The sequence below is a fragment of the Euleptes europaea genome, chromosome 6, assembly GCF_029931775.1.
Source record: "Euleptes europaea isolate rEulEur1 chromosome 6, rEulEur1.hap1, whole genome shotgun sequence".
Lineage (NCBI taxonomy): Eukaryota > Metazoa > Chordata > Lepidosauria > Squamata > Sphaerodactylidae > Euleptes > Euleptes europaea.
In genome coordinates this window covers 59,444,629-59,463,578 of record NC_079317.1, presented here as the reverse complement: position 1 = coordinate 59,463,578, position 18,950 = coordinate 59,444,629, and the positions used below count along the sequence as shown (strand labels likewise).

At 45.7% G+C, this 18,950-nt stretch overlaps 1 protein-coding gene across 1 annotated transcript; it reads right to left on the bottom strand.

The window, feature by feature from the left end:
• Nucleotides 1–247: 247 nt before the first annotated feature.
• Nucleotides 248–15,654, bottom strand: ARFGAP2 (ADP ribosylation factor GTPase activating protein 2). Its single transcript, XM_056850921.1, has 16 exons — nt 15,556–15,654; nt 14,764–14,882; nt 11,002–11,074; nt 10,647–10,778; nt 10,478–10,558; nt 9,328–9,430; nt 8,518–8,574; nt 7,347–7,399; nt 5,686–5,822; nt 4,982–5,113; nt 4,164–4,292; nt 3,944–4,078; nt 2,818–2,944; nt 2,618–2,708; nt 2,232–2,350; nt 248–461 (listed from the first exon to the last, which is right to left on the bottom strand). Exons 1-16 carry the CDS (start codon nt 15,625–15,627, stop codon nt 441–443), a joined length of 1,581 nt encoding a protein of 526 aa, XP_056706899.1. The 5' UTR covers nt 15,628–15,654; the 3' UTR covers nt 248–440.
• Nucleotides 15,655–18,950: the final 3,296 nt, after the last annotated feature.

Below are 18,950 nucleotides of genomic sequence, written 5' to 3'. Positions count from 1 at the left end.
CCCACCGCTGCAGTATCCCCACGGGTGCAGAAGGGTGAAGAGCATTCAGTACTGCTTCCTGCCTCCACAATATTTGTTCTGCCAAGAGCAGCCCAGCCGTTGTGGAATAAAAGCAGGAACAGCAGCACCACAATGTGATCATTAATCTGCACCCTGTCTCTGCGCACAGCAGCAAGGGGACGTTCTTTGGACGAGCTCATGCTCTGTTTGCAGGACGTTTGGGGGGGGGGGAAACAACCATACTTGTTTCTAACACAACTGATGTGCAGAGAGGTTTTGAGCAAATGCCAGGCATGTCCATTTCTCCACCCAACCCTATTTCTCAAGCAGCCCTCCAGCCATGCTCGGTTGAAAAAATAATCCTGCAGAATTCTACCAGGTGACCCAAGGTGCGAGTGGTTTTTCACTGACGGCCATGAGCAGCAAATTCCCCAGAAACTTCAATATGAGCCATACCGATCCTAGGGGATGGGAAAGAGAGACACAGTGACAGTTCAACAGACGGATTCCCAAGCATCTGGATACAGAAGTCAGCACAAAGTAAATCACCTAAACATCATGATAAAGAAGCAAGCCTTTTCTTCTAGACTCTCTGTGAGGGTCCTATGAACCACAGAGAAGGACATCCCCATTGGTAGAGAACCCCATGGTGCTGTCTCAGAGTACACAAAGATAAGATTTAAAAACAAGAAACAGCAAAAAAAAACATTACAGGGAAGACCATTATGGGAATTGGCTCCCTACTCTCACTGTAGAGCAGCATGTACGTTTATGACTGGCTGACATAAAACCCCAATAATGTGTAGGCATGCAGCCATAGGGATGTGCCTCGATCCACACACAGAGCCATGAATAGATCATGACGGGTAGCCGTGTGAGTCCGTTTGTAGCAGGAGAAAAGAGCAAGAGTCCAGAAGCACCTTAAAGACTAACCAGATTTCTGGTAGGGTATGAGCTTTTGTGAGTCACCGCTCACTTCTTCACAACGCTCATACCCTACCAGAAATGTTGTTAGTCTTTAAGGTGCTACTGGACTTTCACTCTTTTATAGAGCCATGAATGTCACTGAGTCCTGGAAGAAAGGTCCAAATTCACATTCAAGGTACAAAAGGGAGAGAAGTATGAGCCCACAGCTCCCTTTTGTGCCCTACCGTAAGCATGACCTACATGTCACAACCGTGTGTGGACTGACCTCAAGAGTTCTGAGAAGGTTGATTAGCATGAGAACAGTTTTGAACTCTGTCAAGAAGCGGTAACACTGAATTCTCTGAAGGGCTTCTAATGGTTTGAGAATTTTGCTGCATGCTCTCACAGTGGCAAATGGAGAAAGGAGGCCTCCGGGCAGGACCTCATATAAGCCCAACGGCTGGTTCCCAGTGGCTCCCATGCCAGCCAGGCTTCTGCTTCTGTCCATTACTGAGGAACAGGGCGAGAAGCTCAAGCCAAACTAATCTAGAGCAGATGATTCAATGGCCAACAGCAGCTCTTAGCCAATCAATTTATCCCAATAGTATCCAACAGTTGCCTAAGGCATTGTATTGGCTCGCTACATCACCCCCCAGAAAATGGGCAGAATTAATCTCTTGCTAGCAGCAATGCTGCGGTTTCTTTTGGGCTTGCATCTAAGGAATTCCAGTTCTCTTTGGAGAGGATTCCATCTGAAGTATATACTTGCTGCTGCCTTCCTGTATCCCCTGCCTTCAGAGTAAACCAGTTTCACAGTATCTGTAAGGCTTACTGACATCGCTGGGGTTAGATAGGAAAGTGTGCCTCAGACTGCAATCTTTTCTTCTGCTCTACAATTGTGATGGTGAAATACACAATTTAGCATGATCTAGGAGTTCTACGTAACTTAAACAATTTGCAAAATTACTGCATGTGGGAAAGTAACATTTATTTATTTTAAAATAAATAAATGTTACTTTCCCATATGCAGGGTTGTTTTTTTTTGCAAATTACATGTTAGTGGATGACTATCTAGCTGTTTTTAAAATCTGGTAACGTTCTGAACTTCACCAGTTTCAACAAAAAACTGATCCACAAACCATTTCTCACTACTGCTTCCAACATGTTTGCAGAAAAATCTGTTCAGTGTTGGTGTGGTCCCAATTTGCAGATTTAGGTATCCATAGAAAGGGGACCACGTGTCACTATTAGATATATAGATATTTAGGGGGAACTTAAGCCCCCTTCCAAGAAAAATCTACTCAGCAAGCATACAGTTTTCTCACCTGGAGGGAGTTCATTACACCATTGGCCAAAACAGCCATCTTGCCAGCAACAGATTTCACCCCTTGCTTGAATTGGGCAATATCAGCAGCAGGCAGAACATTTCCAATTGATACACCACCTACAAGGAAGTAAGGATAGAGGCATGAGAGGCAGAGTACTACTACTGATCTGGCAACGTAAGTGTAGCAGCTCCTCATCTTTTATAAAAGGCTGGGGTTGACTGAAGTGCTCAGGCCACGGGGCTCAGTTGAACTGCTCCGCACTTTGTACCGAGTTGTCCCCAACACATAGCTGGGCCACCCATCCACAACCCATTCCCTCTACAGTCCCCTGGCAGTATCCCACTAGAATACTGCTCCATCTTGCAAGCTGTTTGCCAACGTACTTGAGTTCACAGACTCAGACTCTCCAAACAGATCAGCAGAACTGATGGCGCTGCTGCCAGAGAGTTGCTGTAGTCGAGATCTGGCTTCATACTGGAAAACAAAGATACAGAAAATTAGGGAGTGGTGGCCAGACTCATCGTTGTTGACAAAGGTTGCAGAAAAGGCAAATTAAGGACTGAAGAGTCAGTATTGCACTTGCCTCAGCATCGGCTTCCCGCCCGAAGAACATGTCAGAGGAGATGGCTTTGGCCCCTGCAAATTTCTGTCGAGCTTCATTGGACTCCACTATGGCTATCTTGCCCTCGGTTTCTCTTCTGTTGGTAGGTCTGAGCGGCAGAAAAAGTAAAACATTCAAACCTTTGCACTCACCGCAACAGTAAGGACTGTGGCTAAGCTCCTCACTCACATACCAGAGCGCTTCACCAAAATCAACCACAGCTTAGACCCGTCAGCTCAGCTCCAAATTGGCTTACAGCATGACTCCACCCCCCTTAGCTAAAAAGTGACAGGGACTCCCTTTAATTTAGAAAGAAGCCTCAGAGCCTTCCATCCACAAGTCAGTCAGCAACACAGCAATAATGCAAGCTGTTTACACTCTTTAAGATCCCTAACTTAGCCCATGGCTTCCACAAATGTGTTTCCTGGTGCCCACTTTCTTCTTCCCCAAATAATCTCTTCCCCAAAGCAAAGAGCCAATCTTGGCTTTCCTCCATATCTTTGGAGCAGGAGGTGCTTCAGAAGAGCCTCGGAGGCTTGGTGTCAGCAGGGAGCACCCCTTTCAAAACAGCTGCCTCTATTACAGGAGGATGTTTCGCTTGGGAAATCCCAATGTTTTGTGATTTAGACACCCCACCTCCAATGGAAACTATTGTGTTAGAATCATAGAGTTGGAAGGGTCATCTAGTCCAACCCTCTGTACAATGCAGGAAATTCACAACTACCTCCCTCCCACACCCTCAGTGACCCCTACCCCATGCCCAGAAAATGGCCGAGATGCCCTCCCTCTCATGATTATCCTACTTTCTATTCTCAAAATCCCCAAAATGCCCAGAGACCAACAAATTCAGGCACCCTGGCTTAGTTCAAACATTGCCAATAAGACACAGCCAAGAGCTTGACTGCCATTTGATCAAAGTGTTTACAATAACTCAACATTAGACCACACTAAGTGAGACCATTCTGGTGTTAATTTTTTTAAGATTGTGCTCCAGGCAAAAGGCTCTGGTAAGGCCTAAGAGGCCGTTACCTGCTGAATGCAGAACAATACTGAACAACCCAACATTTTTTCCCCAGGAAGCGACTTTCCAAGTTTAACTCATTGCTACCTGTCGCCGATGGGCCGGATGCTGGAGATGGTGATGTCTGTCTCCTCCTCCCCTTTGTCGATGCCCCAAGAGGAGTTGTCCGTTTCCCACTGTGAGCCAAAGGCATCTCCTAGTGAGAAGGGATTATCTTTATACCTAGGGAGCAAACAGAATTGATGGTATTTATCCAAACCAAACTAAAAGGAATTAGGAAAGACTGAAGACTACAACGCAGTCATACTTAGGGGGTCCAGATGTGAAGCTTCCAGCATCTTCAAACAGATCCAGCTGAGAACGAGAAGACTTCGCAGTCACTGGTGTTTCTTGTTCTATCACTTGCATTTCAGAAAGGACAGAGTGCGAGATGGAACTGGTAAGAAGAAATTACAAGATTAAATAGTCTTGGCAGAATTCACATTTCCCAACAACCACTCATCAACACTATATATACCATCACATATACATATATCTATATCTATCTATCTCCCCTTTAGGGAGCTCAAGGTTGCATACACAGGATTCCCAGGCAGTCGCCCATCTTGCCAACCATCTGCTCCGTTTCAGTACAGCTGCTGTCTCGTGCCTTCAGATTATGCCATTAGCTAATCAGCTTGGAGAGGCCAGGGCATGAGAAAATGTGGGCGCCAGGACACTGTGTGGCATATTCAAAGGATCTTAATCCTCTTTATACATCTGGACTTAGATTCTACCAGAAAAGATGCTGCCCGAAAGAGCTTCAATTCACCCATCTCACAAATGTACTAAACAGCACTAAGACAGACGGCGTGAAGGGGCTGAACACCCGCAGGATGTAAACAGTCATCTGACTGGGGCCCAGGCAGAACACGTTCTTCACAAAGGACTCGGAATCTGTGAGGCATGCCAAACAGAGCACACTCTAGGGGACAGCTCACCGTGGATTGTCTCTTTAACTGCAATACTCAAGCCTACTTAAACAACAGTAGCACAACAGCCAAGCAACCTACGTAGGGCAGGTATTACACAAGAGACATCTACCCACCCAGCACACTCTCCTTGATCTTCAAGCACAGCAAGTACCTTCTGGACACCAAGCCCATGCCCAGTCTTTCAGCCTGTTCACGCTTCTTTCCTTCTAATTTCTGAAGTGTCTTCTCCTCCTTCTTCCGATCAATCTGCAACTCCTGGTAGGCCAGTCTCATTGAGGTCACCCTGAGTGAAAACAGCAATAACAGCTCACTGCAGAGTCCAAGACATGATACATTTGCTTGTCCCAGTATCTCATAATTTTGAATGTCAATTTACTTGGCCACTGTAGATCTGAGAAGAGCTACGCCCATCTGATCCTGCCTTAGTGTGCTATGGAAAGGAAGTTGCTATCGCCATACCTTTGTGAGCAGGGCCGGATCTTGTGGGGGTTGGGGGTGTCTGGCAGGGGCACTTGCCCCGGGTGCAAGGAGAGGGAAGGCACCAGCACAGGCATGTGAAGCATGGGCATGGGGAGAAGGAGCGCCGACGCATGAACACAGCTGCCCGCCCGTGGCCCAGCTGGTGCCCACCCCGCCTGCTCGCAGCTTGTACCAGCTGCTGCTCTCCCTCTTTCTTTCAGCGGGGGCTGCCACTGTGTGCCCCACCCAGCACACTTCTCTCTGCCCCTGGGGCCACCAGCGCCTGGCTCCAGCACATGGCACCCCCCCAAGCACTCCTTCCCCCAGCTCCATGCCTGTTTGTGAATAAACAGATCTGCATCCTATGTAAGGCTGCTGCATGTCTACCACACTTACAGAGATTCCTCTGCTTGCTTCCTGTACTCTGCAGCCTGCTGCTCCCTCAGCTTTTCTGCCACCTGGGCCTGCCGTTCAACTTCTGTGAAGCTCTGGCTGCTCACTTTCTGAGCTCCAAGACCCTTTTTGGCTCCCAACTGAAAGAAAAAGCAGCAAAGTAAGAAGTCCCAGAAAAGCCAACATGACCATAAATAGCAAACTGTGAAAACTGTCATTGCTAAAGTGTTAATGGCAGCAGACTATGTGGGAGGAGAGGGCAGGAAGACAATCAAATGAAATAATCTGAGCCTTTGTTTACCCTGCTGTTTTAGAACTGATTTGAGGAGTGCTGCCAATTCCTGGAAAGGGAGAAACACACACGTATCACTTTGCATACTCTGTTCATTCAAGGTTCATTCACCTGATGAACATGTGTATTAAGGTCCTGGGAGAAGGGACATGGAGTTTCAGAAATGCTATGCATTTGCAGAAGACACACAGCCTTGTCCCCACCCTTACAGGTTTCCAACCTAATTCTGCACTTCTTACTCTATGAGAATGCCAACTAAAACAGAATCTGTACAAGAACAAGGAAGTGTACACCAGAAGAGCCTGGGGAGACCATTACTGGGATCTGGCTGATGCCAGAGGTTTTGAGATTTGTGGTACCTCCTGAACTCACCGAGCCTGAATAGGTTAAATCACAGCAGTGGTTTCTTGCCAATGCTATCCAGTGAGATTTGTCTTTTTTATTTTTCAGCTAAGACTTTGCTGTTATAACACCTCTACACTTCAAGTTATTCTACTCTGGTATTGACGAGGGTTCAAGTGTTGCAGCTGTTGTGAAAATGCATACTGCGCTTCCTAACAGAGGAAGGTCACCAGGATCACGGTATACTAGTATTTTCACCCTTACTTTTGGGCAGTTTTTTTAAAATCTGAGAGCCCCAAACCTGGTTTATTTATTCATTAAAACATTTATAATCCGCCTTTCCTCTTGATTCAAGGTTGCTTACAATGATAGTTAAAACGTCCCCAGCTAAAACCAAAACTGAGCCCTATGTGTGCCAGACACATCAAAAAGGCCCTCTTACTAAAACCACCCAGTGCATCACAACTGAACAACAAGAACAGAGAGAGATCTCAGTAGTTACCTCAAATGTACACAGCTCTATACTGCCACTAGAGATTCATTAAAGCCCAAGCAGTTTTGGGAAAGCTGTTTCTTTGGGCTAACATTTTGTGGACAGCGGCTCAGTAAAACAAACCCAGACGTTAGTGTGTGTGGGGGGGTCATCTTTTCTATGTGCCAAAGCCACAGGACAAAGCAAAATACAAGTTTACACAAACAGAACTACCAGCTCCAGTACTCAACCTGAGACTTTGCTGCATCTGACAGCAACAGTTATATACAACTGAAGTTATGTTCAGTGCTGCGACAACCGCTTAAGAAGTGAAGGCTCTGTAGCATGGGCTGCATAGATGCCTTTGGAACCAGCATTCAAATGCAGGCAGTGGTTCTACCCACAAATATCATAAAGAAATGGAAACAGTGCAAACTGCAAGGGATCATTCAGGTGAAGAAGCCACAGAGCCAAGGAGGAAAGCTTCACCAAGCTGGATGTGGGTGTGGTGGGTGTGCCTAAAAATGCATACATGCAGGTCCTTCTCAGTGAACATACCCCTTTCTTGGTAGCACCTGGCTTCTTCTTTCCAATAAGGGAAAGCTTTACTTCTGTAATACAAAAGGAAGACTGAATGAACGGGAACAAAGATGACAGCAGTAAGTTACTGTTAATCAGCGGTACTTCAAAGGCATCGGAGCACAGGGCAGCTAAGCCAAATGCCCCATGTGCACGGTTAACACACCCAACAGTCTTGGCAGCAGTGAACAGAGATCCAAAGCCAATAATAATAGGCCACACGCCATGCAGTTTCAGATCAACAGTTCTTTGGGCCTCCTCACCCAGGTGCGAAAAAACAGTGTAAAATCACACCAAGAAGTGATGCTTCAGAGGATATAGGTCAGAAAACAAAACTAATTCTGCTGCCTGACAAGCAGCATTCCACACAGTAGCACCAGCAGAGTAGAAATGCAAAGTTTGGCCTGCAAACAAATATTCTGCTTGTGAGAAGACCTCCAGCACCAAGACAGCAACACTGCAGGGAGCACCTAAAGGCTTGGAGGTTGCCCAACTATTCTGAAAGAGCCCAAGCAGCTGATGTCTCAAGCGTCTTTCTGCAACTGGAGCCCTGTGTGCCCAGCTGACTAACTGCAGAGTTGCCAAAGCACAGGGTTTATTTTTGGATCCAGTGCAGAGACCATCAAGAGCTCCCTGCTCACTTGGAATGAGCATGAGACAGACAAGCATTAGGCTGAAGAAACCCACAGAAACAGAAGGCAGAGGCACCACAAGTAGCCAGTTACCTCTGGCAGGAGTAGCCCCTTGCGAAGACAGACACATGGATGCGTCTGAGGAAGAAAAATACATGCACATATTGGTGGGGAAAAGATGACCGGGATGCCAGAGCTCTAGGTACTATCTGGATCTGGCACAGACCAAAAAACAGATATCAACAGATGGTCCAAATTAAGACTGGAGATGATACTGAGATCAGAAGTGGGAGGGGGGACAACCCATAACACTGAGCGAGGATAAATGGAACACTTTTTAAGGATGAATTAAGAGGATGTTCAATTCCCTTCTATAATATCAGGACAGAAATACTGACTTCACTAACTGATCCAACAGCTGCCATAGAAGCCATTGGTAATTCAAGCCACCTACCAGCATTATTTGGTAAATAGCAGGGTCCTTATGTGAAAGCAGAAACAAAAGACCTTATACTTACCAAGAGACCCTTTGGGAGAAGTGCTCAGCAAGTCAGTTGAAGGACCCTGGTCAGGATCTATGGACAGAAGGGGGATATAAACTATAGCGAGGACAATACATTTCTACTTCCTCTGCTATGAACATTTTACATTACTTTTTGGACTCAATAAGAGAGACACTCATTTCTTCTAGTTTCACAAAACTCTGACATTCTAGGAATACTGCGCTGGATTCTACCAGCTCTGATTCCAGAAGCCAGCAGTCTCCACCTTCCCCTACCTCAGCAGCACCCAGTAAACCTTGAAACACTGATGCCATGGGACTCTCATATATGAAAAGTCATGAGGGCCACGAGGCTGCAAGGAGGAGGGGAATCCAGCAAGACCACCCTGCCCCTCTCCTCCATAAGGAAAATGCTGGCTCAGTATAACCCATCCCTCATCCCTGGCAGTAGCACAATCCAGAAACCCTCAGCCCTCTTACCCTTTCCACTTACTCAAAGCAAACAAACCTTCTCAAACAGGGAAAAAGCAATACATTATGAGAATGGGAACAACGTTGGTTTGTTTTATGAAGGGTATTTACAACCTGCCTTTCTGATATATTTTTATATGTGTGAGTGTGTGTATACACATCTACACACACATAGCTAGCATCCAAGACAAGAGATTGTGGAGAGATGCCCCGCACACATCTCCTATGACCATGCATCACTGAAGTTATACCACTCAGATCCTATGGTCCATCATCCAGCCTAGGAACAGCATGATTCCTCCCCAGCTAGACCAGAGAGACTGAGTATGGGAAAAATTTCAATAAAGGTACTCACATGGAACCTCACTGTTTTCAGATGGCTTTGTAGCTCTCTCCAACTCCAGTGAAGATTCCACTGTGCTCTGACCTGTCTCAGCCACATCCCAAGAATCGCAAGTCTTAAAGAAAGCAAGTTAGGTTATCAGGGAGGTTCAATGGCTTGAATCGTCCAGGACAATGAGATCACAGCCTAAATGATCAGCCACTTACCAGTAATAATTAAGAACAATCTATAACAGCCAGTCAGAACTACCAGTGTTCTCAGTGTTATTCAAAAGTCACAGATTAATCTCAATTGGACTCCTCTGGAGGGAAAGTAGATTCAGACACATCTAGAATTCAAACTTTGAAGAAGAGCGCCCAGTCCCTTGGAATGAGCACTATAATCCTAACACGCATTTACGCATAAATTCTACTGAAATAATAGTATTTGCAGTTTAAGTGGAAGCCTTTCAATCATTCTTCAATATTGCCTCCAACCCAAAGTGGGGTAGACCAGTCAGAGATATTTTATTTGTTTTAGTGGATCAGATCCAGGTTCCACCTAGTTCAGCACACTGTTTCTAACAGAGGCTAGTCAGCTGCCTAATGGAAGCTGATGAACTGGATGCAAAGCAACATCTGTGGCCTGCTTCTCACGGTATCCCAGAGTATAATGGCAAACAACAACTAGAAATTTATAAGGTAAAAACCCCCTGTTTTCCTCACTGAGGAAGGCTATGAAATTTAAAGGCTATGAGGACAGTCATCAGTTCAGTGCTACACATGCTGTACACAGTGCCCAAAGGCCAGCATCTGCCCAGAGCCTCAATGAGGAAGGCAGACTATAAATGAAATCAATAAATTTCCAGTTGAAGGCTCTCGGGCAGTTGGATGGGGAATATCTCTGTCTGAGACTAATCTGCTGCATTTCAAACCAGATGATAATACTAGGCTAGACCAACCACTGTCCTGGCTCTGCATGAGGCATTCTCATTTATAAACATTACATACAGCCTCATGGGAACAAACCTAGTAGCAATGCCAGGACCAAACTACTGAGCCACAGCCATGAACGACTACTCTATGTTACGACAAAGTTTTGGTAGCATCCATTCAGTAATTTATAATGCCCATAAAGCCTTCCAGTGGAAAGGGACAATGCAATCCAAGCTGGCTCATCTTACCTGTGTATGTTCCAGGAAGAAGTCAGCATCACTCTTCTCTGGGGAATGGCCGGGTGTCCCGCTCAGCCCATCAATCAGGAGCTGCAGGAGAAGGTAATCCACTGAGCTCAACAACAAGCATCATGGTCCTGCATACTTCCCAAAAGAGAAAAGGGTCACTGCCACTTACATCATTCCCATATTTGGCCATGGCAGCACTTGCCAGCTGCCGTATCTTCTCCCGATACCCCTGGGCTGCACGGCTATTATACTTGGCACTGGCATCTGTGGTGGTGCAACCATGCTGGCGGAAAAAGGCAGTCTGGAAAGAAGAAATATAGTTGAGTTCCAAATCCAAAAAAAGGAAAAACACATTTTTAAAAAACCTCATGCAACCTCTTGCTGATTCCAAACACACATTTTGTGAACCCAAGGAAAGTTCACTGTGTGTTCCTGAATACAAGTACCTCTCCTCACAGCTTCATGAGAAGAATATAAAATATCCAGGCATGAAACCAAAGACCAAACTGCAAATGGATCCTTACCGCATTGGCATTGCTACCCACTTGCATACATCTCAGCTGAAACCAGCTCCAATTGGAGTCAAGCTCTGTAGACCTGGCAACAGAACAAAAAGTGAAGTCATTGTCTAAAGCAAACTAGTTCACCAGGTCAGACTCAGAATTCAAAACAGACAAAGGCAATGCAGCCAGACCTTGAGGAATATATGAACTATTTTCCAGTACCAGCACCATGTGGGAGGAAGTAAGTGTTCTAACCTGAGCCATTCCAACCTGAATACAAAGCAGTGGTCACCTTTTGACCCAGGCACCAAAATACTGGCCATGGAGAATACGTTTGGAGACTTAGAAGTGAAAATGCTATTCAGAGAGACTTGCTGTGAACAGAGCTGCTCCAAATGGACATAATGGAATCCCCAAAGGGAACACAGATTTTTTTGAGTGGAGAAAACACACGCAACACAGAAAGATCGTTTTTAAATATATGTGATCCTTCTCAACACATGTAGTCTAGTAAGAAAGGCTATACCAGGCCCTATACTAGAGCAATATACTCCTTCCCCAAAAGGGCTGTTTAGCGACACTAACCAACTGTTCTATGGCAATGGCCGATGCATGTTTCTTGAAGTCTTACTTAATTTGAATCAACAAAAAAAAAACCTTGTTACCATGTTTTACAGGTTTATAAGTACACACAGGGGGGAAATTCCATGGATCTCACCAGAGGCACATCACCATACACTCCACAAGTCATTGTAAAAAAACAAACAAACAAGACACAGGAAACGATGACTGAGCCCATGTTTTTTATTTAATGTAGGTACTCAGAAGCACAAGTGATATCGAATGGCCCTTCATCACCCTGAAATTTGCTCCCAGGTGTATCCATTTCATTCCTCCCAGGCACTACTGCAGGACATAAGATACCTGGCAAGTAGAATGTATCAAACAGCTCACATTTCTATCTCCTCACCCAGCAGCCAGAAGGGACTAACCCACTTCTGGCTTCACTTAAGCCACAGGAGAATAAAGACCTTTATGTGGTTCTGCTGAAACACAGACATCTCATCTACCTTTCCTCTGTATATCCACACATCCAGAAGGCAAACTGGGAGAACTTATAAATGTGCTCTAATAAAGAGCAAATAATCTACGGACTGAAGAATTTGTGCTATAAGATCCAGTATAGAGTCTTGGTAGACAGAACACCACGTAAAAAAAAAATCTTAACACCTTTCACACAATCTACTTATGTGAGAGCAACCAAAGCCTTCAACTCCACTAAAATATTGAAATGCAACAATTAAACAGCAGTACTAAAAAGGAACAAAATACACTTCTAAGGGGCAGTTCGCATACACAAGCTCATTGCTTTATTACTGTAATATACAGAGGTAACCTAGATAAAATGAAATAGCCAAAGAACAAACATTAGAGATGGAAAGCTTTGATATCCCTAAACATCCCATCAAAACCCAAGACAACAGAGGAAGCTCACACATTCAGAAAGCCATCAAGCAACAGAACATGAACATATAACATCAACATTTCAAAAAGGCTTGGAATTTTGATATACAACATGGATTTTATATCCTTTTATAACTGGTGATGTACTGTCCTATTCTATGTTTTGGCTTTAATAATTATTTTATCTTACAATAAATATTTTTAGATGTTTTGATTAAAAAATAATTTTTAGTGTTTTTGCCATTGTAAATCTCTTTGGAATCTTATACGAAAAGTAGGATAAAATGGTTAATCAGTAACAAATATGTTAGTCCTAAAGCACTGCCATGAACACCATCATTTTTACATATCACAGAGGAGGGGAAGTGTTGAGGATCTGTGGGGGAAAGAGTGAGGGCACACATTAAGATTCCATAGGTAGAATAGCAGCCATTTCCCCACCCCACCTCGGTAACCACTATTTTCCCCCCTTGAGTTTCTCTCCAAGTTATGTACAGGTACAAGTGTTTATTCACCACTGAAAACACAAAGGCTCAGCAACAGGTACTGTGTAGAAATCAGCAAAGAAAAACAAAAAATCTATATAAGACAGCCAGCATGGTGTAGTGGTTAAGAGCAGCGGATTCTAATCTGAAGAACAGGGTTTGATTCCCCACTCCTCCACATAAGCAGCGGACTCTAATTTGGTGGACCAGGTTGGTTTCCCTACTCCTACACATTAAGCTAGTTGGGTGAACTTGGTTGGGCTAGTCACTGAACTCTCTCAGCCTCACCTACCTCACAAGGTGTCTCTTGTGGGGAGAGGAAGGGAAGGAGATTGTAAACCAGTTTGATTCTCCTTAAAAGGATATAAACCATATAAAAATCAGCTATTCATCTTTGTCTTCTTCTTATTCAGTTAACCTTTAAAATTATCTTATGCATGTAAGTTTTAAAACATGTATTTATACACATGGTGTGTAACATGGTGAGGGGGTTTGTGTGTCAGCAAAGCTAACAGCAATACCATAAGGAGTTTAGACTCCTAATCATGGATTACAGCTGAATATTAAGTAGACAAAAGTAATGACTACTGTGGAATTACACAACTTTAAGGTGGACAATGAAGTAATTGAAATTATTATTTTCTATTCCTTGGCTCAATCCTCAACCAAAGGGGAGACTGCAACCAAGAAATCAGAAGGAGAGTGAGCCTAGGAAGGGCAGCCATAAAGGAGCTAGAAAAGATTCTTAAGTGTAAGGATGAGTTGTTGGCGATCAAGATAATATAGTATTACCCACTACTATGTATGGGTGTGAAAGTAGGACAAGAAAGCTGACAGGAAGAAAGTTGATTAATTTGAAACATGCTGTTGGAGGAGAGTTTTATGGATACTGCAGACTGCCAAAAAGACAAATAAGTGAGATCAATCAAGACACAACTCTCCTGAGAAGCTAAAATAATTAAACTAAGGCTATCATGCTTTGGTCACTGGAAAAGACAATAATGCTAGGAAATGTTGAAGGCTGCAGGAAAAGAGGAAGACCCAATATGAGATGGATTGACTCTATACAGGAAGCCATAGCTCTCAGTTAGCAAGATCTGAGTGAGGCTGTTTATGACAGGATGTTTTGGAGATCATTATTTCATAAGATCGCTATTAGTCCAAAGCGACTTGATGGCACTTAACACACACAAAGGCAATCAGAACAGAGGTTATTCCAGTCACCGACGGTACATAAGCAACATATTTAGAGGCATTATTTATACCCCACATTTCTCCCCAGTTGGGACCCTTTCTCAGTTTTACCATCACAAGGTTAAGCTAACAGTGATGTGACTGGCCTAAGGTCCTGCAGCAAGCTTCCATAGCAGAGTGGGGGTTCAAATCTGGATCCCCCAGTTTCTAGTCTAACACTCTAGCCAGTACATCACATTGGCTCTCACAGAACACTACATTTGCCATCACTCACAAAATACAGTGAAAACCATTCACCATATTCATTCCGGCACCAAAAGCCCTCTTGTAAAGGGTCACCACTGGGGAGAAGGTTCTTCCCCACCATTCTCGCCATGAACCTTCTCTCAATTCCCTGCTTGACTTCAAGCAAGGGTACTCCAGACTAACAAAAGAAAATGGGAAGAGAGACAAATTAGGCTACACTCAAACTGGTTCCGCAAGGAATAACTGATCAAACACCTTTGACATGTCCAAAGAACAAACCTTGGGGGCGGGGAGAGCAACCAAGCCTATCACAATTAGACAATGTGTATCAGATCCGCAAGATGAGGCAGGGTAATAACCGATCACATCCCCAACCTCGTTAACGTGCACTCACCGGATGAAGCTGAGGTGCACACCCAGTGACCGATGGACTCCGGAGCAGTCGATACAGAGAAAAACACCATAAGTGACGCTGGCCCAGCTCGGATTCTTTGCACCACAGTCAAAACAGGACTACGAGAAACAGAAAAGAAGCTAGAAAGATGACAACTGTAAAGCCCCCGCTGGCGGTTGGGAGGGGAGGGGAGGGGAAGCACAGGAAAGGAGGAGGGAAAAGAACGAACCAGCCATATGAAGCTGCTGTGTGCCAAGCCAGGCTACTGATCCGCCCAGCTCTGCGTTGCCCAGCCTGTCTAGCAGCGGCCGCTCTCCACTACTTCAGATCCCGAAGAGAAAGCTTGAACTTGCGGCCGTTCGTGTAGGCAAATCCCCAAAGGGCTCACTCGCACGCCCCCGGGTTCAAGCCTAGAAAACTGGCGCAGCCCCTTTATTGTTTTTTATTAGTAGAATTATTGGGGTTTTTTTTTAATATCACAATGATTTGCACCACTCCATAACATTGTTATAGGATATAAACATTATTTTTCTTAACCAAATCACCAATCAATGCTAACATTCCATTGACTTCCCCTCTCCCCTCCTCTATCTATTTGATAACTTAATTGTCCCCTTTGCGTTGAAATTCTAATTCATTACAATATCAGCCCCTTTATCGTTAACGGGCGGTGGGTCTAGACGCGACATCACTGTCCGGCGCGGTGGGTGGGCGGCTGCGACCGGCAAACGACCGTCCCACAAAGCCTCCGGCCGCTCTCACCGCCCTCGCCATCACAGCGCCTCACGGTACCTTATTAGCCGGCGCAGCCCGTAGCCGCTTGAACAGCGTCTGGATTTCCGCCTTGCTGGGCCCGGCCGCCATGTTCTCTTTTTCCCAGCGCGCACCGCGGCCAGCGACGGGTCCCCGTAAGGGCCAGTCCGCGAACGGGCTCAGATCAGAGCGCGCGACGGCTGGGACGATGCCCAAAGCTTGCTCCGCCGTTAACTGCCCAAACCGGGACACTCGGGAGAACCGCGCGAAGGGTCTCTCTTTCCACAGGTCCAGACGCCCGGGGGGTGGGGGGGTGGGGAGTCAGGTACTCGCAGGGGCGGGCTGGCCGTTTGTTTGGGCACGGGCATGGGCACACCCGCTCACGGCTTGGGGGGCAGGCCGGGGGCAGCCGGTGAGGAGAAGTCCGTGAGTGCCTGGCTTCCTGGGTGCCGTGCGGCCAAGGCGTAGCACGGACACGGCGAGGCCCGGCCAGCCCAGGCTTCCTAGAAGCTAAAACGACTAAACTGCCAAAAAGACAAATAAGGGGGTTTTAGATGCAATGAAGCCTGAACTCTTCCTAGAAGCTAAAATGACTAAATAACCCTTTGGTTACATTGTCAGAAGAGAGGAGTCACTGGAAAATACAATAATGCTAGGAAGAGTTGAAGGCAGCAGGGTAGGAAGAGCACAGGCATGCGTGGCACCCAGCTTCGCCCACTGGCAGCTTGGGCATGGGTTGACTGGCAAGGAGGAGATGAGGTTCTTGTTGGTTATCCGGGCTGTGTGACCGTGGTCTTGGTATTTTCTTTCCTGATGTTTCGCCAGCAGCTGTGGCCGGCATCTTCAGAGGAGTAACACTGAAGGACAGTGTCTCTCAGTGTCAAGTGTGTAGGAAGAGTAATATATAGTCAGAAAGGGGTTGGGTTTGAGCTGAGTACTGTCCTGCAAAAGTAATGTGCTAATCATTGTCCTGTATCAAGATAATGTGCTAATGAGGGTATGGTATGTTAATATGGAACCATTGTATCCTGAAGTGATCTGTTAATGTGTGAAATCCAAAGCTAATCTGCAGAGGTGCCTGGTTTCACCCTGTGCTGATCTGGGCACAGACAAAGCAGCACCCAGCTTGGCTCTGCCAGCTCAGGTGTGGTTAGACTGCTGACCAGGAGCACGATGGCGCCTGGTTTCATCCTGTGCTGGTCCATGTCCAGTGCGGCAGCAAAGAGCATGGCAACAACTGTCTTCACCCTCTGCCAACCTGGACATGCTACAGCCATGGCCAAGCCAGCACTGGGTAAAGCTGGGAACTGCCATGCCCTTCCTCAACTGCATCAGACTGGTTGGGTGGGCATTACCATGCTTTCTCTTCACTGTTCTCCCTGCGGGGACACGCTCTGGCCAAGGCAGTCTTCCAGCATACTAGGATTTCACCTGGTACATTAAATGACCAATCCATCATTCATGTCATCTTCTTCTTGATTCAACTTTGTGAGAATGGCATCCCAGTGAGCGTCATGGTTTGGTTTAGGATCTTGAACTAGATTCCTACATAGTCAAACCCTGTGTTCTCGCTGATGCCTTAAAAGGCTCTTGGCTTTATACAATGGAACATAATACGCTTTTTTGCTTGTGAACCCACTATCAGCAACTGCAGGTGCTTTAAAATAAGATCTTTTAAAAATGCAAGTTCTTTGCTAATACCCCATTTTGATAACTGTGTGCGTAGCTGAATAATTACCTAATTGTTGTCAAATGTACTGCTTTTTAATAGTAAATAATACTTGACATAGGGAAACATATTGCTTTCATATTGTTTTGATCTAGCTGCTACCAAGTTCAAGTGAGTGGGAGGACCAACAGGGCAACTGTTGGTTATACAAGGCAAATGGTAGCTCAAATCTACAGGCTAAATCATGTCTTCATCTTCACATTACCATTTGTTCCCATGTAACTCCATACCCACCCTGACCTTGATGGCCCAGGATAGTGTGATCTTATCCGATCTCAGAAGCTAAGCCTTGGTTAGTACTTGGGTGGGAGACCACCAAGGAAGTCCAGGGTTGCTACACAGAGGCAGGCAATGTCAAATCACCTCTGTTTGTCTCTTGCCTTGAAAACCCTACAGGTCTCCATCAGTCAGCTGCAAGTTGACGGCACTTTCCAGCTCTTTGCCAACACTTACTTCTTTCTCATTCATACTCTTGTTTTTCAATGATAATGCAGAATGCATGTTACAAACACTAATGCAAAAACTACAGTATCATTAACAATCAAACCCAAACCCCTTATCTCTTATCAGTTCTGAAAAAGCTCATGTAATTAACGGTCCAGCTTTACCCTCTGCGGCCCAAGTGCAATGTGGCTAGAAAGGAGGAGCATGGGCACAATGGCACCCAGCTTCACCCTCTGCAAGCCTAAGCATAGTGCAGCTGTTGAGGAAGAACATAGCAGTTCCTTCTCTCCTTCCATCTGCTCTTCCACCATCTGGCGATGGGTTGCAGTGGTGGGAGAGGCCAGGGCCCTTTTGGCCTCCCAATCCTTCCCTGGATAGTAGGGCTCATAAATGCTAGTGGCAGATGCTAATGGAAGCTGGGGCTTTCCTTGTGCAGCCAGGGGGAGGGCCTGGCAAGGGCCCAAGGAAGCTCAAGGCAGGTTGCAAAAGACTAGAGTAGGGCAGCTGAGGCAGGGATGGGCTGAGAGGACAAAATGGCCCTGGGAAAAAGTCATGCCCCCTCCCCCCCACCCTGACCCCAGGCTGCTGAAGGGCTGATAAGCTAGCTGGAGGGAAAGGAAGTTCCTCTGTGTCAGGGCCAGCAGGTTGAAGCTGGGTGGTGACACACTCCTTTTTGTCGTCGTCCCTGTCTCTACCAGCTGTAGCACCATCTCCTGGAGCAAAGCTAAAAATAATCTGGAGTCTTGTGGCCCTTTAAAGGCAAACAAAATTTTATTCCTGAACAAGCTTTTGTGGACTAGAGACTGCTACTTCAGATGCTGTGAGGAATTTGTGTAGGAGGACCATGAAATGAAGGAAGTACAGAATGAAATGTAATTATGTACAATACAAATGTAATCACTAACAGTACAGAGACTATTCTTCAGTTATGCTAAGCTGCTTAACATGGGTAATGGGCAGCAAGTCACAGGTCTGATTAATATAGTAGGAGTTATAGCGAGGTAAAAATCTTAAGTCTCCATTTGATGCATGCGGGAGGCTTTTTTTCCTCATGGAGGCTAAGTCCATCAATGACTTCTAGCCATGGTGGCTAAAGGGAACTGCTGTATGCAGAAGCCATAAACCTCTGAATATCAGTGCTAGGAGGTCACTTCACGGAAACACCTTGGCCTTTTATGCCCTGTTTGTTTGGCCCAGCACACACTTGGTTGGCCACTGTGTGACACAAGATCCTGGACTAGATGGACCACTGGTCTGATTC

What these genes read in the sequence shown, in the direction of transcription:
- ARFGAP2 (XM_056850921.1), bottom strand. Translation starts at nt 15,627, where the DNA reads ATGGCGGCCGGGCCCAGCAAGGCGGAAATCCAGACGCTGTTCAAGCGG. An exon ending in TGGCCAAATATGGGAATGAT is followed by an intron (nt 10,559 to 10,646) that starts GTAAGTGGCAGT and finishes CTTCTCCTGCAG; the next exon opens with CTCCTGATTGATGGGCTGAG. An exon ending in TCTTCCTGGAACATACACAG is followed by an intron (nt 9,431 to 10,477) that starts GTAAGATGAGCC and finishes GCTTTCTTTAAG; the next exon opens with ACTTGCGATTCTTGGGATGT.